This window comes from Neopsephotus bourkii, unplaced genomic scaffold (assembly GCF_033783945.1).
Source record: "Neopsephotus bourkii isolate Nb327-2 ecotype Australia unplaced genomic scaffold, CSIRO-AGI_Nbou_v1 NB_1423, whole genome shotgun sequence".
In the NCBI taxonomy this organism is placed as follows: domain Eukaryota; kingdom Metazoa; phylum Chordata; class Aves; order Psittaciformes; family Psittacidae; genus Neopsephotus; species Neopsephotus bourkii.
In genome coordinates this window covers 1,164,433-1,190,087 of record NW_026901900.1, presented here as the reverse complement: position 1 = coordinate 1,190,087, position 25,655 = coordinate 1,164,433, and the positions used below count along the sequence as shown (strand labels likewise).

At 39.1% G+C, this 25,655-nt stretch overlaps 1 protein-coding gene across 2 annotated transcripts in view; it reads left to right on the top strand.

Annotated features, from left to right (window-relative positions):
* LGR5 (leucine rich repeat containing G protein-coupled receptor 5) overlaps nt 1-25,655 on the top strand; it is a 92,304-nt gene that overhangs the window by 56,887 nt on the left and 9,762 nt on the right. Inside the window, exons 5-15 of one of the 2 annotated variants that reach the window (XM_061367999.1) lie at nt 9,928-10,143; nt 12,860-12,931; nt 15,481-15,549; nt 18,347-18,418; nt 19,212-19,283; nt 19,429-19,497; nt 19,636-19,707; nt 22,023-22,088; nt 22,302-22,373; nt 23,270-23,341; nt 25,177-25,302. In XM_061367999.1, the coding sequence (XP_061223983.1) occupies nt 9,928-10,143; nt 12,860-12,931; nt 15,481-15,549; nt 18,347-18,418; nt 19,212-19,283; nt 19,429-19,497; nt 19,636-19,707; nt 22,023-22,088; nt 22,302-22,373; nt 23,270-23,341; nt 25,177-25,302 (978 nt within the window). The remainder of the gene's footprint in view (nt 1-9,927; nt 10,144-12,859; nt 12,932-15,480; nt 15,550-18,346; nt 18,419-19,211; nt 19,284-19,428; nt 19,498-19,635; nt 19,708-22,022; nt 22,089-22,301; nt 22,374-23,269; nt 23,342-25,176; nt 25,303-25,655) is intronic. The other variant, XM_061368000.1, reaches the window with a different exon arrangement.

The window sequence follows — 25,655 nt, the reverse complement described above, 5'->3', positions numbered from 1 at the left end:
ATTTTCAGCAAAATTATGTCATCGGTGTATAACTTGCTGCTACACAGACACACTTTATATTTCATTAGCTCCCAGGTTCTTACGTCCATCTTGAACAACATTTACCGCCTTAATATACAAAGCATTCGTTAAGGTTTCTAAAGGTGAAACAGCCCTAGGAATTAATTATCTTATAATTGTTATTTGGTCAGTACCTTTTTTCTTTATTGACCAGACACAGACTGCAATATCTCAGCCATATACTTTTGAGGTTACAGTTCTTTCCTTTGATCTTTGAAAAAGTCATGAGAAAATGCTGGTCTAGTGACTGTACTAGATTTTCTTTCTGCTAAACAAACAAAAACAATCTTGCTGAGATCAGATCACTCTATACACATTCTGGACCAAAACACGATAAGCCAAGCAAACAAGAGTTCTTTTGTTGCTCTGAAGGAGACTGTTGAATTTTCATCACAGTTTCTAAACAAAATGACAGTCTCCCTCAGGCTTCATTGCAAATATTTTTTCCTTGGGTGAAGAATTTGAAGTAAACCAAACATCATTTGTGCAGTCTATGTAAAGGATGGATATTTTGTGACAGAATTAAAAAAGAAGGAGAATAGGATTGGTCAGTAGAAACCTTTAGACAGCTGTGTAGCAGGCCAAGATGGAATGATATGGGTTTGTACAGAAGAGCTACTATCACCTGAAAGATGATCATCAGCAAAAGAGACCTCTTTGAGGAAAAGAAAACTATTATTCTTTTGTTTGCTTAAACAAGGTTGTGCCTGTCAGATAAAGGTGTGCACAGATTCAATTTCTTTTTTCATATAGTCTAGGAATTTTCTGTCCTCAAGGTGGTTCTTGCATTGGTTTCTGATTTGCAATAGGAATTGTTTCTTGAAACCTTTGAACTAACAGGAGTCTTTTCAAGAGTGTAATTAAGAGGTTAAAAGCCTTCACAAAGGCAATTCCTGTAAGATAGCAACTTCTTGTACTTAACTACCTTTAACTATGCACTTGGTGTGATTTCTGAAAGCCTCATTAACCCTTTGCTTTAGCTTAGTATGGATGCAGAAAACTGATGACAGGACTCAAATCTCTGCCTTTTGTGGTTTTACACAAGAAAGGCAGTCATGTGGAGTGGCAAGCCATACTAACTGCCTTGCTGCCTTAGTCAGTGTGAGGAGGATTATGTTACAATTATTTTTTCATCAGTATACGTATACAGTTGTATGCATACACATGAACAATGTATGTGTGTATATATATGCAGACGCAAGTTCTCTGTGTTCACTTGTAATACAAATTCATCACAAATATTTTGCACAAAAGGGTATTTCTAGATTATATGCTTTTCTTATTATCTAGTTCCAAGCTAAAAAATGATAGTGCAAGCATCCGTATTGATAGATATATTAACTGATGTTAAATGGCCTGTGGCCCACAAAAAAGAACTGATTTATTGTAGGAACAAGCAACAATTTGTTCCACTAACTTGTCGAAGTCTGGCATGCAGAATGGCATAACAAGTTCAAGTGATAAATATTCCTAAATTTCTTAAGGGTTGACCTGTTTCTAGAACAGATCAGTCTCCTTCACACAGCAGATATTAATCAGTAAATACTATGACATGAGAAGTGGACACCAAAAAATAACAAAAAAAACCCCTGAGATTTGCGCGTTCCACCTTCCAACAGCAAAAACCTGTGAGAAAACCTTTGTACTGTTGCCTCAAAACAAACAGTATGTTTTTTTTCTGTCACTAAAGCAAAAAATAAGATTAAACAATACTAAAATCTTCTCCAATTTTATTAAAGTCTTTGTAGCTCAATAGTTAACAACAGTGCTACTTTGATTAATAAATCAGTTTAGCTACTAAAGCTTGGATAGTGATTGGTAGGACTTCAGTTCCCTTTGTGGCAGTAGTATTTAAGGAAGTAACCAGAACATGTTGATTTTGAGATATAGTTTTGGTCTCCAAGTTCAGCAGAAAGGTGTCTTCAACTTATTATATGGGCTATCATTTTGATCTGAAATCCAGTGCAAATACAAATTATCTGGATTACTAGTCCTAACAAGTCAGATGGCGTTTATTTCTGTTAAGCCAACAAGAAGAAAATATATTCACTGGTACTATGACTGAAAAGGAGGGACATGACTGAAAGGAGTCAGTGACATGTTCCAATTTGGATCTTGGCAGCAGGGTTTAGCGTCACTTGTGTGCTATCTTCTCTGTTTTGCACCTTGTGCAAATGTATTTGTTTAGAACCAACTACAAGCAGACGGTCTCTGAGTTTTGTTTTTTTGCAGCATCAGTATCTCCAGAATGCTTTTAAATCCAGCGGTCTTTTAGTGATTTTGAATATAACAGTATGGTCTAAAAACCTTTTACATATGTGTATTGGTTTGTTCTAGTAAGTACCACTTTTAGAGGCAGAAACTTTCAAAATCAAGAACAGACCAGGCACTGTCTCACTGCCCATGCCAAACCAGTCATAAAGGACATTGAAAAGCAAGCCTTTTTTACTGTATCACCTGCTTTCCTTCCTGTAAAATTTAAGAGGACTTCTAATTTAGTAGCAGAAAATAGGGCAGAAGACAGCATAACCCATCTTCCAAAGCACTGGAAACAGTTGGTAGAGAAAAAAATAAACCATCTTTTCTCCCTTGATAACCTGCAAAACTGAAATTTAGTGGAGCAAATTAATTTGGCTTTACAAGTAACAATGAGATAACATCAATTACATTTGTTTAAATTTTCCTAACAGAATTTGCAAATTGTGTAAACTTTAAGAAACTTCAGTATTTGTGAAGCATGTGATGGTTACACCAAGTTTTACATGAAAGATTATCTAGAAATCATCTTAGATATTCTTAATAATTAGCTGGTTGGAACAGGTCTGCAAATGGAGTTTTAATCTTCTCCCTACTCCTCTAAATATTTGACATTTCAAGAGAAGTTTCCATTCTTAACCCAAAGGAAGAGTTGAAGACTTTGAGGGCTCAGTGTTCTGAAATGTTTCCAGTTTAAGTCTGAAATTAAAAGCCTTTTCTTCATAAATGTTGACTTCAAACATTTTTTTCTTTTCCAGTTTGGTGCTTGTGTTACTAATCCTGATTTTTTGTTAAGGGGCAAAACAACTTTGATGAAATCACATTCTCCTGAGAGAACTGTTTTCATGAAAAGACAGGAGCTTTAGTTGTGGTTTTCCATGTCACACCCCATGATAATGAAGCTTACAGAAGGTACTATACTCTTAGGAAACCTAGTACCTCAAAAGGTATCCACAAACTCCCTGAGGAATTTCCCACAGTTTAAATCAAGTTTGTTGTGTACCCATGCAGCAGTCTGTACACATACACAAAGATGTCTCGAAACTCACCACTGCAGTCTTCTCATTTTATTGCACATCTTAGTCATCTGAGCTACTGGAGCCCTGGGGTGGGCTAGATAACAGAAAAGTGACTGAACATGAAGCAAGTAGCAGTACAGTATCAGGCCACCCCTCTCAGTCACACTTTTCTAGCTTGATAAACAGCTGGGAGGAAGATAGAAGCTCACGGTTTTCTAAAATGCATGTGCTACTGTTTTTTTGAGATGAAGTCCCTAAATCAACCAGCCACAGGGCAGTTGCTTTCAAAGTTTGGTGCAAATAGAGTGAACTAGATGAGCAGTTCAAGGCCACTGGGTGATGGGGTTTTTCATCCAGTAGAAGCTACTGGGCATCTGACTCTTTTCTGTCTTCTGAGTAATTTCGAAAGAGGGGGGTTTAACCACATTTTGTAAAGGACAGACAAATTTCTCAACCGCAGAACTGCTAGCCAAAAATCATCATGCATGGCTAAAGCCCACCAGTATGTACACCAACGTGTGAGAGGAGGGCAAGAAGCCACTGTTGGAGTGACTTTTCAGTACAGGGGCTCACACTAGACTTCTAAGATCCCTTTGGGCACCACAGTGGCAGAGTGTGGGTACTACCAGCCAAGCAAAGCAAAGTGCTTTAGTGCTCCAGGCAGTGGCCGTGACCATCTGTCCTGCTGCACTTAACAGGGTCCTTGGCACCCTTTTGACCTGTGCCAACTAACACATGCCTGAGGTGTTTCCTGCGGCCATCTGGGAGTTCGCACACCCCTGGGGCTGTGCCTGTTAGGAGCTCTGCATAAAGCCACCTCGCCTGGGAGGCTAGGAGAGGTCACTCGGAGCCAGCTGGCTGCAGGACCTGGGAGCATTCCCAGCCGCACCAAACGTGCTGGTCTAGCTGGGGGCTGGTAACCTGAGTGCAGGCAGATTCCTAGGATAACCCAACAACTGCTGCTGGCCCCCACTTTTTCCCAGCTATGGGGATTTAGGGTACCCAGTATCAGGGCCAATCTTTGCATAGATATAGCATTGCACTTGTCTGTTTTGCTTTATGCAGTCATCTGACATCCTGGCCCACTTGATCTTGGAGGAAGCATGTTTGGGTATGAAGATAAACACTAAAGATTGAAAATCCCAGAGCTGCAGATACCTCCTCCTAGAAAACTGAGCAGTGGGACAGAAACAGATGCTCCTCAACTGTGACTAGTGACTTTTCTTGCTGTTGCCACACAGGGTTCTTTATATCAGTCCTGTAGAAACCCATATGAGGGCAGAGCTGAAAGTGAGCTGTGGGAACTGCTGTGCTGGTGTGTTGTACTTAATCTTTTACAACAGTCCCAGCATTTTCCCCTGTGGACTGAAGGGGATATCCTGCGTAAAAGGCCATGTTTGAAAAACATGACTCACAATAGCCAGCTATATTTTCATTACATTCACTTTTCAGAGCCAGTTTCAGTGTTGCTTGCCATTACTTAAATGAGGCTTTCGTCAAACTTACGTGAACAAACCCTTGAAAGGACCTGTTACCACACACTAGCACAGATATTGGGGCTGCAGGTGATCCCCTCCCGCCTGTTATACCCTCCACAGACAGGTCCCATCCCAATACCTTGTGGCGAGGCTTGGCTGTGTCTCCCTGTATAACAGAGCCAGGTCAGGAAAAGAGGAAGGTGCTAAGAGAGGGAGGAGCACACCACTTCTGTAATCTGCCAAACCCAATGTGTGCTCTCAGTTCTCTGCCTTCCCTACCTGTTACATACAGCCCCTGTTCATGTGGTTTTACCTTTCCTGTTTAAAACTTAAATGTCAGAAGAATAATTTTGAACTTGACTTCTTTATCTGTCTTTGGCTCTCCTCTTCTCTTTTCCCTTCATTGTATCCAAGCGTTCATTCATTGCAAGAAGAAGCAATCCTTGTAATAGCTGTTCATTTCAGAGGGAGAAATCTCCTTCCTGATCCCATATCTAGCATTTCATTTACCTCGGAATGAATAAGCAAGGCACTCCAACAAGACATTAAGGAATTTCTTGATCACGGGTACATCCTGGCTGTAGCTGGGCTTGCTCTTGAAAGAAGATTCAGAAATGGAAAAAAAAGTAAATATTACCTTAGAAACCTACCAGTGGCATAAAACTAAGTATCTGGTCATACAGAATTGATCCCAAAATTGCAAATCAAGTCTTTTTCACCTGTTTTAGAGTACTAATAAATGAGTCCTGTTTACAATGACTAATATATTTTCATAATTTATGCACATGGTTGTAGCGTTCACAGGAAGCATCAGTGGGATACCGTCCACTTAGCTCAAGCATTTGCTTTGAAAGGTTTAAACATTTTAAGTGAGCTCGCGGTGAATTTCATACTGGCTGCTTTTTTTACATGCTGCCTATCAGAAGAGATCAAGTATTTGTTTCCCTAAATTGGCCCTCTCTGGAATATAATAGCAGCTTTCAAACTCACCACATGTTATCTATATATTTTCAATTATAAGTAGGGTCATGTTTGTGAGTTAATGGGTTTAGGTCTTGAAGTGCCAAAACTTTGATCAACACATGTAAAACAATTGGCTGAAAACAGCGATTTTGATTAATGCTTTATATATCAGTGTGCATTGCCTACAGTATAACAGGAAACTTAACCACTGCTGAAACCTTTTAATATCTGCAAGAGGGAAAATGGCACTTGGAAATTTTAAAAAGATTAGATAACAAAAGAGCACTTGAGGCAGTACTTCTTACAAGCTCTTGCAGGATATGTAATCCAGTTACAGGACCTGCCGCAGGAATAATTGCAGCTTCCTGATTTCTTCCAAGCTTTATTGAAACAATAATTCATAGAATCGTAGAACCATAGAATGTTTTGTGTTGGAAAGGACCTTAGAGGTCATCCAGTTCCAGCCCCTGTGCCACAGGGAGGGACACCTTCCACTAGACCAGGTTGCTCCAAGTCCCATTCAACCTGGCCTTGAACACTGCCAGGGATGGGGCAACCACAGGTTCTCTGGGCAACCTATACCAGTGCCTCACTGCCCTCACAGTAAAGAATTTCTTCCTAATACCTAGTCTAAATCTCCCCTCTTTCAGCTTAAGGCCATTACCCCTTGACCTATCCCTACATTCCCTTGTAAAAAGTCCCTCTCTGGCTTTCTCATAGACTGCCTTTAGGCACTGAAAGGCTGCTTGAAGATCTCCCTGGAGCCTTCTCTTCTCCTGGCTGAACAGCCCCAACTCTCTCAACCTGTCTTCATACATCTTCAGAAGTGCTCCATCCCTGTAATCCCTCCTCTGTATTTATTCCAATAGCTCTATATCCTTCTTATGTTGGGGGCCCCAGAACTGCATACAGTACTTCAGGGTGGAATCTTGAGAGCAGACTAGAGGGGCAGGATCACCTCCTTTGACCTGCTGGTCACACTCCTTTTGATGCAGCCCAGGATATGGTTGGCTTTCTGAGTTGCTAGTGCACACTGAAGCTGGCTCGTGTTGAGCTTCTTATCACCCAACACCTCCAAGTCCTTCTCTGCAGGGCTGCTCTTAATCTCTTCTCCGCCCAATCTGTAGCTGTGCCTTCGATTGCCCTGACTCAGGTGTAGGATCTTGCACTTTGCTTTGTTGAACTTCAGGAGGTTGGCATCAGCCCACCTCACAAGGGTGTCGAGGTCCCTCCGGATGGCATTTCTTCCCTCCAGCGTATCAACCGAACCACACAGCTTGGTGTCATCAGCAAACTTGCTGAGGGCACACTCAATCCCACTGTCCATGCTGGTGACAAAGATGTTAAACAGCACTGATCCCAATACTGACCCCTGAAGAATGCCTCTCATCACTGGTCTCCACTTAGACATCAAACTGTTGACTGCAATGCTTTGAGTGCAACCATCTGATTGCTTATCTGCTGGGTAGTTCATCCATCAAATTGATGTCTCTCCAATTTAGAGACAAGGATGTCATGTTATACAGTGTTATATGCTTTGCACAAGTCCAGGTAGATGACATCAGTCGCTCTTCCCTTATCCACCAACACTGTAACCCTGTTGTAGAAGGCCACTGAATCAGGCACAGTTTGCCACTAGTGAAGCTATGTTGGCTGTCACCAGTCACCCCTTTTTATCATTCATGTGCCTTAGCATAGTTTCCAGGAAGATCTGCTCCAGGATCTTGGCGGACACCAACTGACTTGTAGTGCCCTAGGTTCTCCTTTTTTCCCTTTTAAAAAATGAGAGTTATGTTCCCCTTTTTCAGTGGGAACTTCACTGGACTGCCAGGACTTCTCAAATATGATGGATGCTGGCTTAGTCACTTCACATGACAGTTGTCTCAGGACCCACAGATGCATGGACTTGTGCACCTTCAGGTTCCTTAGATGGTCTTGAACTTGATCTTCTCCTACAGTGGGGAATTCTTCATTCTCCCAGTCCCTGCCTTTGCCTTCTGTGACTTGGGTGGTGTGGCTGGAGCACTTGCCGGTGGAGATTGAGGCAAAACCAGTTTTTGAGTACCTCAGCCTTGTCCATATCCTGGGTAACATGGTCTCTGTTTTTTTCCCAGAGAGGGCCCATATTTTCCCTGTTTTCAAGGACCTAGAATTTCATGTATGTTACAGCATTCCTGTTTTATTTTTTGTGTATTTTGTTTACATAGCCAGTGCTGGGTTTGTATTTGGAAGCCTCAGCTATTAAAAAAGTCAGTCCCTTGATTTGCTAACAAATACTGGGAAGACAAAAATCTTGGTGCCCCTGATGACAGCAGAAACATTGCCATTTCAGCCGCAGGATCACACAGAAACAACCGACTTTCAGCTTCACCATGCAGCCAGGCATCCTGTGAGTAACTCCTGTGGAGTCAACAGGGGCATCAGAGCTGCACAGACAGGCTTCGTATTGAATGAGATGTTAACTGTAATACAGTAAGAGTATAAAGTGAATAAAGCCTCCATTCTTTAATCAGTGTAACTGTCAAACTAAGGCAACTGTAACTTCTTAGTTTACATACCAGCATCACGCAGGGAAGAAATTTACTTATTACGACTAAACACAGAGAAACCTCATCTACTCATTTGAGTTCTACCTTCTTTGAAAACACAGGCATAGCATGGTTGTTGCCTGGGGAAGAGGGGAGGTACAGCCATGAGTATTTCTAACCATTTCCAGCCTCACCCATTTGTTGACAGACCCCTGAGCTGTTTTGGAAGCTCCGTCTCCGCTGCCAGCCATGTCAGTTGTTATATCGAAAATTTAATTGTACAAGGGCTTTGACACTGAACTTTATAAATTTGTTCCAACTGACCTTGTCTCAGTTATTTGTCAGCCTGGCACAGAGCCTTAGCAGTCATTACTTGTTCTCATGCAGAAGGTAGGAGCAGCATGGAGCAGGAGATAGAATGGACCTGACTTTTTACATGACTGTAAATGAGGAAGCAGCTTTAAATAAAGAGATTAGTATGCTCACCACAAAAGGTATTGCACTTCTCTCAAACAGACTGAATTTAGGTTGTACAGAATTACTTCTTTGTACCCTGGGTGTGGTTGTTTGTTCTGTTGCGTTTTCAAACATCTATTTACATTTATTTCTGTTTCACCATTGACTTAATTATAATTACTGCCCTGTACAGACATCTTCAAGGAGAGTTTAAGAACATGGCTTTCACGTTCTGAGCAAGGTACAAGTCACTACAACACATTAAAAGCAGAAAAAGTGTTTCAGAGTACAGATCACCAGCTGAACGCTTTGCAAAGCTTCAGAAAAGTGAAGCACACTTTTAAATATTTCCCTGAAAGCATCACAATGGGAAAGCAAAACAGAACAAAAGCAGAAGCCACTGAATACATGACATAATATTTCTAGCACCACATCTGCAAAAAGGTTCAGTAGATTTAATCCTTATTTACACAAGTGTGAGAGCAAGATACCACCTGCAGACTCTGAAGAGGTACGGTGCGCAGTTGGGCTCCCTCTGTTGGCTCTGCAGCAACTGAAGTGTATTTAATAACGTCTTTCTTAAAATAAATATATTGCATTAGCAGCACTAAACTATTTTTTAAAACATTTTGTTCCACTATAAAAAATGTGAACTTCAGTGCTCATTATAATCATTGGAATAAACATTTTACATGAAAGGTAACATGGGAACAGAGACTCAGGAGTGAGTTTTATTTTTGGCTCTTAGAATGAAAGAGCATACGGAAACCCATCTTGCAGCTCAGTGATTTATAGATTGTGGAGGAGAATCTCTTGCTTGATTTCTTGCACTTTTTTTTATTCCATACTTTCAAATGATTGGGAAGGGAAACAAATTCATACCTGGTCTGTAACAGAAATGGTCAGTGTGTGCTCTTGGTGAGCTGATGGTTCCAAAGGAGAGCTGTCTGTAGAGAGCCAGCTGACAAGGAGAATTGTAAACATAATGTGAGGTCTCAGGACTGAGGCTGCGAGCAAAATGGAAATGTAGGATCTCCAGAAAATGAAAAATGGATGTGGCAACACATGTGCATCCTTTCGGTTTGTGTTGTTGGTGATAACTTCTGATAGTCATTGTGGAAATCCACTGTTCTTTTCTCAGAGTCAATTTTCTCTTTTCTCTCCTAGACGTCTGGATGCCAACCACATCAACTATGTGCCCCCCAACTGCTTCAATGGCTTGGTCTCCCTTAGACACCTGTGGCTAGATGATAATTCTTTGACAGAAATTCCTGTCCAAGCTTTTAGAAGTTTACCAGCACTTCAGGCAATGACACTGGCACTGAATAAAATTCATTACATACCAGACTATGCTTTTGGAAACCTCTCTAGTTTGGTAGTTCTGTAAGTTTTATTGATTGCTTTTTTAGACACAATCTCAGCTTCTTTGCAAGGCTTTATTCTCTTTGTGATAAAGAACTTGAAGATACTGCGTTTAACTTTGATGTTGCTTGAGACAAATGGCAAATGATAGATAAATAGGTATATACCTGGGTTAATTAAACATCCGTTTTGTCTTACAATCTTAATATTAAATTGTTATCTTAAGGCTATGAATCTGCAGTTTCCCTCCTACATTTGCACTAGGCTTAGTGATATTTCTTTACCAAGAGATCAGTTTTGTTTGCTGCAGAGAATGTTCTTTTTGAAATATAAATTACTTTTTCTGAACTGCAACAAACCAAACTATTTAAAAATTAGCTTGGAGAAGCAGATTTTTACATCTTCCTGCAGTTAAACTGGCATTTGCTGCGTCACTTGTTTTGATCTAGCTTACAAGTTTCCATCACTAATAAAGAACTACATGAGGGAATTAAACAATCACCCTATCTGGTCAGCAAAGCAAACAGGAAGAGGTGAATTGTGTGTCCTCTAAGACTCTAGGGCTAAATTAGGGAAGATTAGAAACAGGAAATGAACTGAAAGCTTTCTGGATGACTTGGAAAGAATGCTGTCCTGCAGAAAAAGTATGCACTTCCCTTCGTAGAAAGTATATGTAGTTTTGCAGTTGCTTATATTTGCATAAGAGTTCAACTAGTAAAATATGCATAGCTCGCAGCAAAATCCAGAAGGTATACTGTGAAGCACAGTTTCATCTTTTTTTCTTCTGGGAATGTACCAAATGGAAAAAAATCTGGACTGGCTGGAGAGACTGGGGTGGAAAAGTTATTTCCCGGTACTTTGGAAAATGTTATCATTATTAAAGAGAGAATAATACATTCAAGCTTTACAAGCTGTCCAAAACCATAGTCACTGAGCTAAGACACTAAGCTAAGACACTTAGCATGTTTTAGCATCATTCTAACCCCAATGTAAGCATTGAACCTGGCACATGCTAGGGTTCTTTTGTTGACATTTATAATCACCATCTCTGCCTAGTGCGTATATAACCATATAGGGCACCAAAAATGAGGGATAACAGCAGCCTTGTGCTGCAAAACTTTTGTCTTTTTGTTTGTTTACATTAAGTATCAAACCAAATCAAGTTAAAGACTGGATGAATTTGTTATTTGACTGAGCTTCTAGGCTTAGTAATGCTAAAGGCAAGAGACTTCCTTGAACATTGTGCTCTAGATCCCAACCAAAAACATAGTTATAAGAGACGGGTTCAGAAATTCATGAGAAAATTATCTGTTTTCATGGCTTGATTACTTCTGCTCAGTTAGGTTTCCTTGGTTTAGATCTGCCTTGCTTATTTCTAATCTTCTGGTCTTCATATTGATTAATAATGGAATCATTCTTCATGATCTACAACATCTAGTATTTTTGGCTCATCAGAATCTTCGTGTGTGGTTCTGCTTTCTTTTGTTTGCTACTCTGGCAAAGTTTCAACTCAGTGCAAAAATGCATGGTCAATTGGAGCAGGTTTGAAGCTCTATCATTAAATATCCAAATATAATTGCAAGTTGGAGATGTGCTTTCCATGCTAAATAAGGTATTAAAGGTCAGTGTAGTCATTAAGAAAAATAGCTGATTAGGTTTCTTCCTGGGAAAGTAAAAACTCATGGAAGATTCGCATTTTGCCATCATAATCCCTGCCTTTTGTGGACAGGTAGACTCAATTTCTGCAGGTTCTGCAGAACATTCAGAGAGCCTCTGATCTTCAACAGTATTTTTAGAGCAGAATAAAGCATTGAAGGGAAAGTGCCTGGCAGCCCCTTATTTACAGCCCTTCTTGTCTTTTAAAGGGCTACTCCCATAGTTTCTCCCCACTTTAGGTGTAGAGTGTCAAGAATAAAATAAAAGGAAAAAACTGCTGGGGAAAAAGGCATCTTTTTTAAAAAACAACATGAAGTGGCTTCAAGTTGTGTCTGCTCACATTAATGAGCTTCACTGGGAGTGGGGCTTTATCATGTCAGTTTAAAAATCTCAGCAATAGCACTCTGAGCCTTTGTGGGGGGAAGTTGGTTGAAATACATAACAAAATTACTTTCAACTGCTAAACATCTGAGAAAGCAGCTGTTGATTCTTATAGTTTCAAAGAAAGGCAAGTTACAGCACTTTTGAGATGAGTTAGTTTACTCATATCAGTGGAGGTACGACTTCTTGTCCTATGGCCCTGTGTCGTCTTTCATTCTGCAAGCCTAATGCTCCTTTCCTGTCTGCTGTGTTATCCATCTCCTCACCTGCTCCTGTTCTGTGCCATATCCTCTGACACCCTTTGAATATACATCTTCCTTATACACCTCATGCCCCACACACAGTTTTTAAGACAACATGTTATTAACCACCACTGTAAATATCTCTACAATTTCTCTATATTTGGCGTGCAACCCCCAACCTGGAACTCTGGGGTATGCCCTTTTTAAACAATCTAGGTGATTTAAAACAAATCCCTTCTAAATGGAAGCCTTCATGGGTGGGGAGATAGGGGGGGGTGTGAGGTGTGGAGAAAGGCAGTCGAGGTGCCTTCTATACATGCTCTTGCAAAAGCATGACTTGCATATAATTAGTGCATGCCTGGAAATAAGTTTCTTTTGATTTAACCGTCAAAATGTTTTGCTTAAGTCCACTGTGTGCAGTGTACTTTCCTGACTGTGTGCTTAATATTCCCCTCCAGACATCTCCATAACAATAGAATCTACTCCCTGGGAAAGAAATGCTTTGATGGGCTCCACAGCCTAGAGACTTTGTGAGTTGACCTCTTATTTGTTTCCCTTTTTTTAGAGTGTTTTCATTAATATTCTGAAAGAATAAAAATAGCCTAAAAGCCAAATGTGGGTTTTGGTCTGCCTAATCACTACAGGATCTAAGAGGTGGCTTACAATGACTCTACGTAGCAAATCCTATTTTTGACTATAAAATTAGCTTGCCTTTTAAATAAGCATTGTCAATCAACAAATTGTTTGAAGAACAGTTGAAAACTATTGAGCATTGAAAAAGAAGTGGCTATTCATGAGCAGATATGTTTGCCTACTTTAGTACTATTTATTTGTCTTGTTTAATCAATAAAGCAAATAATAGCTAGATTGGGTAATCGTCACTATGAAAAGTCTTAACATTAGAAAACTGTCTCACTGTAGAGGAGTGTTATAAAATTAGATGGGGTTTTATATCCCTGGAAAAGGCAAAAGTGACAGGTAGCCAAATTATGCATGTATTTTACAAAGGGAGAAGAAGACTGTTTCAGTTGTATCCAAGTTTTTGTATTAAAGAACTCTGATAAAGGATAGTACTGGTGCAGATTGACGTTTCCTCAGGTTTCCACTGTAGTTTGTTCAGACCTATTCAAATTTTCTTGTGTTTTCTGGCAAAAAGCAATTCTACAGAAGAATTCCAAACAGGAATGCAGTGCTGATGGTGAGCTCAAGGTATTTCATTCCAGAGTTACTCAAAAGTGGTGTCCGCTGGAGTAGTCCACAACCCCCCAAAATGCTACCAGGAGAGCAGATACTTCCACATCCTTCCCCTGGCACCTGCCACAGTCAGCTGCATCATTTTCAGAGATTTACCGTATTTCACCCAACCACAACAGAGGCTAAAAGGCCTGTTATACAGGGAACAAATAGAGAGCTTCAAACATGAATAATGCTAGTCTAAAGATGACTCTGCTTTCTCATCCACAGAACAATGTACTGCCCACTTTCATGTTTCATTAAGACCAGAAAGCAAGAAGCTTGGGGCCTTCTTTTTTTTTTATCACCAGTTTTGATTACATTGATCCCTTGCCACTGAATTGCAGTTTTACAATTTTGACTTTTAGCTGGCTGTGAGTTGAGAGGAAGCACCGGAAAGGGGGACAGGAGAGGGAGAAGGAAAATGCAATTGTTTGTTTTGTTTTTTTTACATGAGATTCACATGGCACTTGGTCAAAAATTGGGAAAAACAGAACAATGGAATAAGTAATTGTAAAGCCAGTCCTAGCCACCTGGCATGAGAGAGATGAAAACACAGAGGAGAGTCAGGAACCTGGGAATAAGTGTAGGTGCAGCCACTTGACTGTGATAACATAATGTAGCACTTGCCTGAAGCACAGTAACTGTCCTGTATAGACCAGTTTCCAGATAGTTTCAAGATAATCTAAAGAGATCTCACTGTAAATGATGGACACCAGCTTTAAGATCATTTGTTTGCATCAACGCATAGGTCTGGGAATCACATGTCACTGGAGGGCAAAACCAAACTGTACATGTCTGTAATCTCTTTTTGTCAATAAGCAAGAGAGAGAGATTTACAAGCAGGAAGGAAAGCCTTGTTGAGTTCAGACAGCAGTTTCCTGCCTGCATTACTTCAGCCCGATACTATTTCAATTTCAATCTATTGTAAACTGTGATTTATGTTTTGCTTGTTCAAAAAGGCTTTTGCTCAAGTTTGTCAGACTGTATGTTTCACAGAGCAGTGCCAGAGAGCATCACAGTAACCTAGCATGTCTCAATTTTAGTTTCATGTGTCTCCTGAATGCTAGAGGATGCACATCTCAATCTGAGGGCAAAAGAACGCTTATAGTCCGTTCAACCTACCCAAATAAAGTCTAATTACCACTGCAGCATGAGCATTTCTTAAAGCAGAAGTCCCTACCCTAGCTGAACTACTGGTTTTACAATCTGTGTGGTTAGAAACGTTCTCTGTATGAACATTGACAAATCTTGAAATTAACAATACAGATAATGGTAACATTGAACTTACTGTATGTTTTCCCACTTATTTTAGCTAGAGGAAGATTTCCACCAATCATTTTTACCCTCCAAACTCCAGTGTCTCTTATTTTTACCACTTAAACGTTGTGAAAAATCTCTTAAGAGATTTTTCATCAGAAAAAATAAACAGGGAGATTAATACGACTAGACAGTCAATCACAGAAATACATCATAGCGAGATGTATTAGCCACGGGAAACACAGCTCACTGTATAAAGTTGATGAATATTCTGTTTGAAAGACTTTTTCCCCATTAATACTTTCAAGTAGTGAATCGGATGGGCAATTTAAAAAACAGCAGATCTGTGTCTGAACCCACTTATGTTTTCTTCATTGCAGAATAGCTAAGATATAACTAAAAATAGGATGCTGATAAAAAATATAAATTATAATGTGCCCTAAATAGAGTTTGTTGGAAAACATCCATATACTTTCAAGGATATCCTGGCTTTTGTCTGTATGTATTTATTCAATGCATGGAAGGTGATACTTCATTACTTCATATGCAGTGCATAACCTAAATAATAAAATCCATTTTCACACAGAGATTTAAATTACAACAGTCTGGACGAGTTCCCCACTGCTATCAGGACACTAACAAACCTAAAAGAACTGTAAGTACAGAGCTCCTATTAGGAAGGAGGATGTTTTGTCTAGTATGTGATTTATTTATTTTTTTAATGCTGGTGATTTTATCAGTAATCCTTAAAAACTGATATCCTAGGAAAAACTAATAAACATGCCAACTTGCATAAAAGATCATTTTCAACACTGAGTTTAGAGCATTGAAGTTCTGACAACTTTTACTTGTATACTGCATTGTGCAGTGGGGTTTTTTTGAGGAACTTCCTCCCTGGAATGCAGTAAATAAACACAATTAATTCACTTTGAATCCCAAACACAACAGCTGGGTTTTGCAAACAGTCCAATATGTCATGGTCTTCTAGTGTAAGAAGATGTTAGTCCATCAGGTTTGAATGTTTAACCTTCTTCCCTCCCTACCCCACATTAAAATAAAGCATTTTCTTTTCAACATAAATAGTCCCTTGTAATGCTGTAAATAAAACAATTCTGGATACACAGACATAGTTTGAGTTAAAAAATAATAAAAAATTAAAAGAAATGAGTCAAGTTTATTGTAAGAAAGAGCTGAATTATTAAAAACTAATGAAATTCGATTCACACATCATACACACAATTGTACCCATCAATGCATATGTTGAGAATTTTTTCCCTTTGAATTATTTAACATGTTACTGGTACCATCAGAATAGGGTTTTGAAAACAACAGGTAATCATATACAAGTTGGACATGATTGTACCCCTGCTGCATCACAAACTGATCTTAAGACCCCCTTAAATAGCTACCTGGACTTTTTCCAAAGCAGGGACCCTCAGGCAGTGCTGACTCCAGCTCATTGCTGGCACAGTGCAGCCCTGGAGGAAGGACTGGGACTACGACTTTTGCAGCCCAGTTGTTCTCAGCTGCTGTTATATCATCTTGTTGGCTAAAATAATTGGTATGAAATCCAGCGGCTGCGAAGGATTGTCTTTCTGCTGACCTCTGGAGCCAGTAGCCAAACATGGATAGCCCAACAAAAGTGCCTTATGTGACTGAGATTACTTGCTGGCCCCTGTAGGACTTCACCTCTAAGTATCACACGTTTTAGATAAGCTCATAGGTTCAAGAAGTCTCTGTAGTGTAAAATTGCAACCTGACATCCCAAATCCTGCACAGACCATGAGACCATGTGCTTCAGTGCTTTGTTTGGGCTCTGGAAGGCTTATCTTACATGCACAAGGTGTTCCCACAAGGTTGTGCATGCCCTGCTGCCCCCACCAAAGTAGAAGCCTAGGTCCACAGAGGTTCAGCTCATTGCAGGGCCACCTTAGTAAGGGCATTTCTTAGTGGGATATCATTTTTCTCTCAGAAGTTGTGCCTGGGCTGAAAACACAGACTATGACACTTGTCTTCAGCTTGGAGGCATCCAAGGCAGCCAGTCAGAGCTGGATTTCTGCTGGCAAGGGGCCAGCGAGTCAGGGCCATATCTGTTCGATGCTACAGAGACACCGTTGTCCCAGATGCTCTGCACTTCAAGGTCTCAGCTGTAGGAGCAGTTACCTCTCCAAAGAAGTGGATATAGCTGTTACCCAAAGTTAATGTATACATAATGTTTTACAGACTGGATTTTGAAGGTAACTGTAGAACCATTTTTCCCAGGGTGGCTTAATATAGACTTTTTACCCGGGGGTCCACATAGATTTTACTGTTCTTTTGTTCACTGTGTGAATCAACAGGCTATAAGGTGCCTTATATTCAGACAGGTTGTGTCACTTGGGTACAGTGTCCAGGACACAGGCTACAGCTGTGACACATGCTACAGCTGTGAGCACACTCTCTTCTCACCAGCTCAGAAGTGATTCAGGCTTTTCTGTGCATAAATGCATTGGAGTCTGCTCTTGGCTTCTGATGGGGCTGCTCTCTGACTCAAGTCAGAATAGTGACGAGGGCCAGAACTGCGCTGGGAAATTGTCATGCCATTTCCTTAGCTTTTCTGTCATGTATTAAATCCCATTCACTACAGCCACAAAACTGTTCTAGATGAAATGGCGTCCTCATATTGCTTAGAGTCTGCATCTGCATAGAGGCAGTTCTTACTGCGTGCAAAAGAGCTAGGGATTTAGAGCCTTGCTGTGTAGCTCATCAGCAGTAGCACAATGCCTAAACAAGTGAAACCAATAATGTAGGACCTGTTCAAGTAATGGCCAAGTGTGCTTGCATCAGTGAACAATTTGAAGCTTTCTAAATGCATAAATTTAAGCTGGAAAGCCTTTTTCATACCCGACTGAACTAATGGGAGTTTCCCACACAAATCATCATTGTTCTTTTGAAATCTTAGTTGTGTCTTTTGTTTTTCACAATGGAGAATTACTCATATGAATAAAATCCAGTAATTAATGATGAGACAAAAATTGGGCCTTCTGAGTACATTGGAGAGTTTGTTCACGTCCACATTTAAAATATTTCAACAGAAAGATGGTTGTGGGAGGCTCAATGGATTACAGTATAATGTAAAAACCATTTACTTGATAAGCTTGTGCGATCCGTTATTATCCCAGCAAAAGAAGTAGTTGCAATTTAACAAGTACAGGAGGGAATATATATATATATACATATATATATATATAATTATGTTCACTTTGTTCATTTAGGAAAGAGCAGAATTCTACCTATTTCATTGGTTTTCTTTTCTTTTGCCTTTTTCAGTTCTTATTCCAGAAAACAAGGGCATACCTTTACATACGGATACTTTTCTTGTTATAAGCAAAAAAAAACCCAGGTGTGCATTGTGAATATGGATTGTGCCTTCACTTTTTTTCTTACTGTGTTAATCATTTTTCCTTTTGTAGGGGATTTCATAGCAATAACATCAAGTCAATACCTGAGCGTGCATTTGTGGGTAATCCATCACTTATTACAATGTAAGTGATAAGAGTGCTTTCCATGACTCTTCTTATTAGAGAACATGGAACTAAGTATCATATTTGTGGCTAATTGTCAAATAGCCCTTCTTGTGAATGTACTCTGTGGCGCATCATTATATAAGCAAATAAGCTCATACCTTTCCAGTTTTGTGGAAAGAATGGCAGTTTACATGCCCTGTTTAAGGGAAGTGCATAGTGGTATTTGGCCTTTGACCTTTGATTTGAACTGTTTCTTCTAAGCCTCTTGGCATTACTGGCAATGTAGAAGCTAGCAGAGTTACTCTTGATGGATTCCAGTCTGAGTTCCCGTTGTCTTACATGACAATTCATTTAATGGGCAAACCTCAGAATTAGATCTTGAAAAACAAATGTTAAAAAAAAAATAGTCACTCGTCTTGAGCAGTATTATTCTATGAACAAGAGCAGCATGACTTTAAAACTGCTCTTCTGAGTAGGTGAAGTTCTGACTTCTTCACCCGCTAACATTAAATTTGTCCTGGGTCATAACGGTGTTCTTCATGTGTGGATTTCTATCTTTGCAAACTTGGGAGGAAGAGGGAATATTTTGGGACTGGCTTCTGGCTTTAAAACCAAGAAAACAATGACTACTTCAGTGTTCAAAGTGTGAAGTGGGGTTGATGGATATAAATTAGTGGGTGCTACAACCAGAGGTGCACAGTCTGGGGTTCATCATAGGGAGTTTACTCATTTACTTGTATCATAATCATGTAATATATTTAGAATCTTTTAAAATACTTTTCATAAAATGTCCTTTATCCTCTGTTTTCAGACATTTTTATGACAACCCTATCCAGCTTGTTGGAAAATCTGCTTTTCAACACTTACCAGAACTCAGAACTCTGTATGTGCTTACTTTTTATCTTAATTCTCTTTATATAATTGTCTTTATATATTGCAGTATTAGAGTTGTCCCGCACTTACCACAGTTGTATTACAATGATTGTCCCTCACCACAATTGTATTGAAATGATGTTTTTATCTTCTAGAACTTTAAATGGTGCTTCGCAGATAACAGAGTTTCCTGATCTGACAGGGACTACAAGTCTGGAGAGTTTGTAAGTGAGAAAAATATTTGTGCTTTGTTTTATTTTTTGGATACTTACTCTAGAGAATGTCTTTAAATTGTATTTGTTTTGCAATCTTTAATAAGTAATCTTTTTGTTTTTCTTTTTTTAAATCAATACTTTCAACAGGACACTCACAGGAGCACAGATCACCTCTCTCCCCAGATCAGCTTGTGACCAGTTACCTAATCTCCAAGTGCTGTACGTTTCAGTAAGATTACTAATGTTACATTAATGCAAGAGATTAATGGACAAATGAAGCATTCTGATTTCAAAATTACCCAGTTGCTGCCATTACTGTGTATCCTGTTAATTCTTAGGAATTCAGCTCAGGGAGCAGGCCCCCATGTTCCTCAAAAAGTTCACAACCCCCTTATCGATCAGCGTTTCCCATACATTGGTGAAAAAGATAATTACTTTGCATATTTTTAGGAAAGGATAAAATGGTTTTTAATTTGTTTTAAACACAACAGAACTACCATACTTTCATTCATTCTGTCTCTGCTACAGTAGTCTGGGGGTTTTTAACTCAGTGAGGCAGATAATTCAGTGAAGTGAATGGAAAATATAACTAAGGAGTGTAGTATTGAGTCCTCATTATGCTTCTCTTTTAGTTTCTTTTCTGACCAGACATAAGTAGCTGGCTGAAATTTTAACAGACTATTGCTTGGCATAGTTGGGGCATAGTTTTTATACTACATATCCAATGTTATTTTAACCTGGAAATTTCCTTGGAGTTTGCTTAATCGCTAATGAGAGTAATCATTGTGTCTGCTTCTTTGAGAATCAGCCAGCAGCGCTTTCCTCTATGTATTACATCACTAGGAATGTATTTGGTATTAGTCCTTTGGCCAACATTGAAATAGCACTAATTATAACACATTATTTGAATACCAGTGTGGATATCATGAACATTTCCAGAAAAAATGAAGTTTTAGTTGATGGAATCAATATAATCATTTCCAGAGTGATAAAAGACAGAACAGACTCTGTTGCCACAGGGAAGTCTGCATGCAGTTTAAATATGTCCTACATTCATAGAATCATAGAATGGGTTGGGTTGGAAAGGACCTCAAGATCATCCAGTTCCAACCTTCCTGCAATCAGCAGGGATGCCTCACACTAGACCGTGTTACCCAAGGGTCTGTCCAACCTGGCCTTGAACACTGCCAGGGCTAGGGCAACCACAACTTCCTTAGGCAACCTGTTCCAGTGCCTCAACACCCTCACAGTGAATAACTTCTTCCTTGTATCTAACCTGAATCTCCCCCATTTAAATTTGAACACATTGCCCCTTACCCTATACAGTCCCAGATGAAGAGTCCCTCTCCAGCACCCTTGTAGGCCCCCTTCAGATTATTCAAAAACAACAAATAACCTCAAAACAGAAGGCAAATAAATACTATAGTAATTAATAACTTATACATTTCATAGTAGAGTTAGACTGTTCATTGGAAATTCACTTTTTTTATTTTATACAGAATAGTTTAAAAGCCCCTTTTGGGATAGGAACAGTGAAAATAAAATTTTACCAAGGAAGGAAATGGGTACATATGAACCAGATTTGAAGAATTTAAAGCATGTTTGAAAAGAGATCACTCTTTTACATGATAATATTGGATAACCGTGGAAAATTATATTTTTTCTAATTGTAGGCATAAGCTTTTTCGTGTATTTTTTCACTAGCATATTGCCCATTCATTTTTCCCTGAGCAACATGTATATATATATATATGTAGGATGAGACTGTTGCATGGTGGGGGTGAGTGTTTGGTCCTTTAATTTTTTTTTCCTCCAATTTCTGCAAATTGCCTGGGCTTGGTTTTGATTAGCTACATTATGGTATAAATCAGTCCAGATGTTTCAGTTATTCTGTAATTTGTTGAGTTTTGGCTCAAGTCTGTTAAAGAGGTTTTTCCCCCATGTAGTGATTGATTTCAGTGTTAGTTCCAATACTTTTTTTTTACCATTTCCCTCAGTTACAAGATCTAAAGATCAGAGGCATTGTGCTTAATTAAAAGTGTAGAATGGACAGCTGATTGCAGTCCCTTGTGATTATTACCAGGAAGATATAGGATCTTCTCTGAAAAAGTATGAATATATAGCTATTTAGCAGATTATTTTAAAGGGTTCAAATATTCATCAGAATTTAATCATGATGGATATGAAGTCTGTGATGTAAATCGAATATTTCCTATAAGCAGATAGCCAATATCATTACTACAGAACTCTCAGCAGAAGTCTGTACTTCAGGCAGGAAATCTTCAGACAATGAAAGGAATTTGCAAACATAGGATATGGAGTTAATACATCATGCTTTTCCCCTTCTCTCTCCTCCTGGGTTAGAAATGAAAATCTGACAGATGAGAAATGATAACTGAGTTTGCACATTTCTATTCTTCTGTGAGTGGAATGAAAACAAGTTATTTTAAATTGAGCGTGAAGGTAGACAATGAAAGATCTTTGTCTTTTAATGTTACTTTGATGCTAATCTTTTATTTGCTTCTGTATTACAGGGATCTGTCTTATAACCTGCTGCAAGAGTTACCTTGTTTTACTGCCTGTAAAAAACTTCAAAAAATGTAAGTGACAAACTACCCTAAAAAGCCTAAAAAGAAGCAACTCTATACAAATGTGTTTGAACATCATTAACTTGGATTATTGCTGGGCGATTTGACATATCCCAAACACATACCCTTACGCTATACTGAAGTGTGTCATAAACACAATCCAAAACACCCTGAAATGTCCTGCAAGTGCCTTTGAAACTGAGGAAATTCTTATTGCTGTTTCAGTGACTTGCATCATAATGAAATCGGTGAAATCAAAGCAGACACATTTCGACAGCTGGCTGCTCTTCGGTCTCTGTGAGTACAGCCCTAACAGCCATTCACCCACGTTCTCAAAAGCATGGGGTCTATGCTGTCTGCTCACTGTATGCCCCAAAACATCCTTGTTTCCATTTTATCTCACTTCGATCTTCCACCCATTAGGTCGTAACTGTGAAAGGAGAACAAACATTATGAATTTTAGCATCTGCAGCAATGAATTCGAAGTCATATATTTATAGCTATAAAAGCTGTTACTTTCAAATGTTTCTGATAGAGGTAGAGAGATACTGAGCCATAGCTGGTGTCTGTTGGCAGGTTCACCTAATACTCAGCTCTAGGAAGCATGAAATCCTTTTATGGAGAACAGTGTCTTAAGAAATAGAGTCTAGTTATGTGTGGGTTTCTAATTTTCACATAAGCACATGTGCTAACAGAGTAATTCTGTCAAGAAATTATTCATGGTTGTAAGTTTTGGAACTTGCAAAATCAAACCTATACATTCTTTTAAGGGTTGTTTTCAGTCTTTTTGACTTTTCAGTGGCAGTGAAGATCGAGATTAGGAAATTAAGCCTATTGGCAATGGATTTTCTGTTCTTAGTCACATGAGGACTTCTTAGAAGTAGTCCATATACCCCACCCTTCTTTCTGCTGCCTTGGGAAGCTATGAAGGAGACTGAAAATACCTGCCTTAGACTGTATAAGGCATTATGACACTTTTTTAGAAGTTGTCAGTTTAATAACTAACACCATTAATGGGCTAACATAATTTAAAAATGGAAAAAAGATTTTGCACTATAAAGATATGCAGAAGTTTATTGAAAATATTCGCATGTAAATAATACCTTTTCTATATTTAGGCGCCCTAATCAAGTGTATGAAAACTTCCACATTCACTCAGTGGGTATGTAATTTTCCACTCACTTTTCTTGTAGGGATTTAGCTTGGAACAAAATTAAAATTATTCACCCCAATGCCTTCTCCTCTTTACCATCTCTGATCAAACTGTAAGTATTTGTATATCTTTTACATTCAAATGTTCACGTTTGTCTTGCGAGAGCATACAAGAATTTCATAACTTAGTGCCCGAACAGAAATCAAAGCTTTCTTTTTTCTAATCTTCTGGTCTGCTGAATCCATATCTAAATGCCTGTTTCACTGTACTTCACCATCCCCCATAGGTATTATGGCAAAGCTGCATATAACACTGTGTAATCAGAATGATTTGGGGTTCATGAAGCTATCGATGCATCTGCCTTTCTTCGTTTAATTTGTTAGCATTTTAGTCTCTTGTAGCAGTGGGGACTATTTCATTTTAGTTGTGTGCCAGGACTAAGGAATTGGATTAAAATTTAAATAAGAAGCATTTTTCAGTACACATCTTTATTTCATCATTCCTCATTTGATGGAATAGTTTTTCTTCTGTAGTAAATTCAAAACATCAGCCATCAGTTTTGCAGGCCTTGATCACAGCACTTCTCAGTCCTTACTAACTTTTTCCTATTCCCCATTGTCATTGTAATGCCTCTTTAAAAAGTGAGTCCCAGGGAAAAAAAATCCCCCGGAGTCATCCTGCTGCAAGATTGTCACAAAAATACACTGCTGGGCATTTGTTCATAGGTAATCCAGTTGCTGCTGCGAAACCTAAAACTTTAAAGGGGTACTAATTTCTGTCAATGTGCAAAGCCACCTGAATAGTCCATAAAGACAATATTGTCTATGACATCCCTTTTGGAGCCCTCCTTAAACTTTCCTACTTTGTGAGGGGAGTAGTAAGTTATGTCTTTGGTCAGTAGCATAGAACAGTCAGAGAAGGTTAAAGAAAAAAGCCCTTTAACACACACACTGTAACAGTGCACTAGTGTTCCCTAAAGTGCTATTCTCTAACCCTGGTCTGACTGAAGTCAGGGGTCATTTTTAGCATTGCAGTAGGACCAGAATTTCACCTTTGGTATTTAACTGTCTTGTGAGCAAGAGGACACACTAAATCAGATAGATAGAACACCAGTTCATCAACATATCCTTTTATGTCTAGCCCATAGACTTCAGTAGACAGTCCAAGAGACAGGAACTTTGCTGTTCAGCCTTGGGCATAAAAGGATTTCAGCAGCATCAGACGCCCCTTCTTCCTTGTTCTTGACTGTTGACCATCTGAAGTATTGCAGTGTAGGTAATTGTGAAGAGGACTGAAAAGGCTCATAGAATAAATGAAACAGAAAGGGAAAAAGAGAGAAAAGAATACCTCTGGGCTCCCCCCTCTTTGAATACTATATAACTTTTTTTTTCTCCTGTTTTACTTTTCCCAAGTTATATATCCATGTTCATCAGCTCTGTCTTCCCTCAGCTCCTCAGACAAACCTCAGCTAAGAACTGTCACCTTCATCTGCTCCAGCCCAGACCCATCCTACCCTGAAACACGTCTTCCCATACACCTAACTTGCTCCCTCTGGAGCTTTCAGGGCAGCCATGCCCTGTAGCATCCCACTGAATCTTTTAAACTGGGAAGCTGTTCTGATACCGGCTTTCTTTAATTCAAACAATATAATGAACAGATTTTAAATTCATTTGCTCGTCTCAAAACTGTCACTATGAATGTTTGGAGTCAAAATTTGGCAACAGAGACTTAACTAAATGCTAGATGCTACTGTTAGCTTTCTGCTGGAAGCATAGGTCCATACTCCTGAGTGGTGCTGCAGCTTTGCTCTGCTGACTGAGGCCTCTGTTTAATGTAGTCGTTTTTGATTGAGTTAGAAAAGTCTAATCTGTTTTTCCAACATGACGCTTCTAGAGTTAAAGAAAAAGATGAAAACCCATAAGCTGATTTTTATTTGCTGTTATGCAGGGATGTGTCATCCAACCTTTTGTCCTCTTTTCCTGTGACGGGGCTACATGGTTTAACTCATTTAAAATTAACAGGAAATCAGGCCCTACAAAGTTTGATATCATCTGAAAATTTTCCAGAATTGAAGTGAGTATATCATTAAAACTAATAAGCCACATTTGTGTTCGTGTGCAATGGAAGGTGTGTCAGTGTGTAATGCATGTTACCTTGTATTGTCAGTCTTTGATCTGTGCTATTAAAACTAAAGCAAATATGATAAAAATGATAGACTTCTTTTATTATGCTCACTTTTAACTGAAGAAACTATGAAGAGTTTTGAAATATTAACCCCAGTACTTGCTTAATATGAGCCACATCTGCTTCCTGGTGATATGTTTCGAAAGCTGTTAAAACAATATTGCTAGCAGCTTAGTGATATGTCTGTCTACTGGATTGTGCTTACAGGGCTTCCATTATATTTAGTCAGAACACAGCAAATA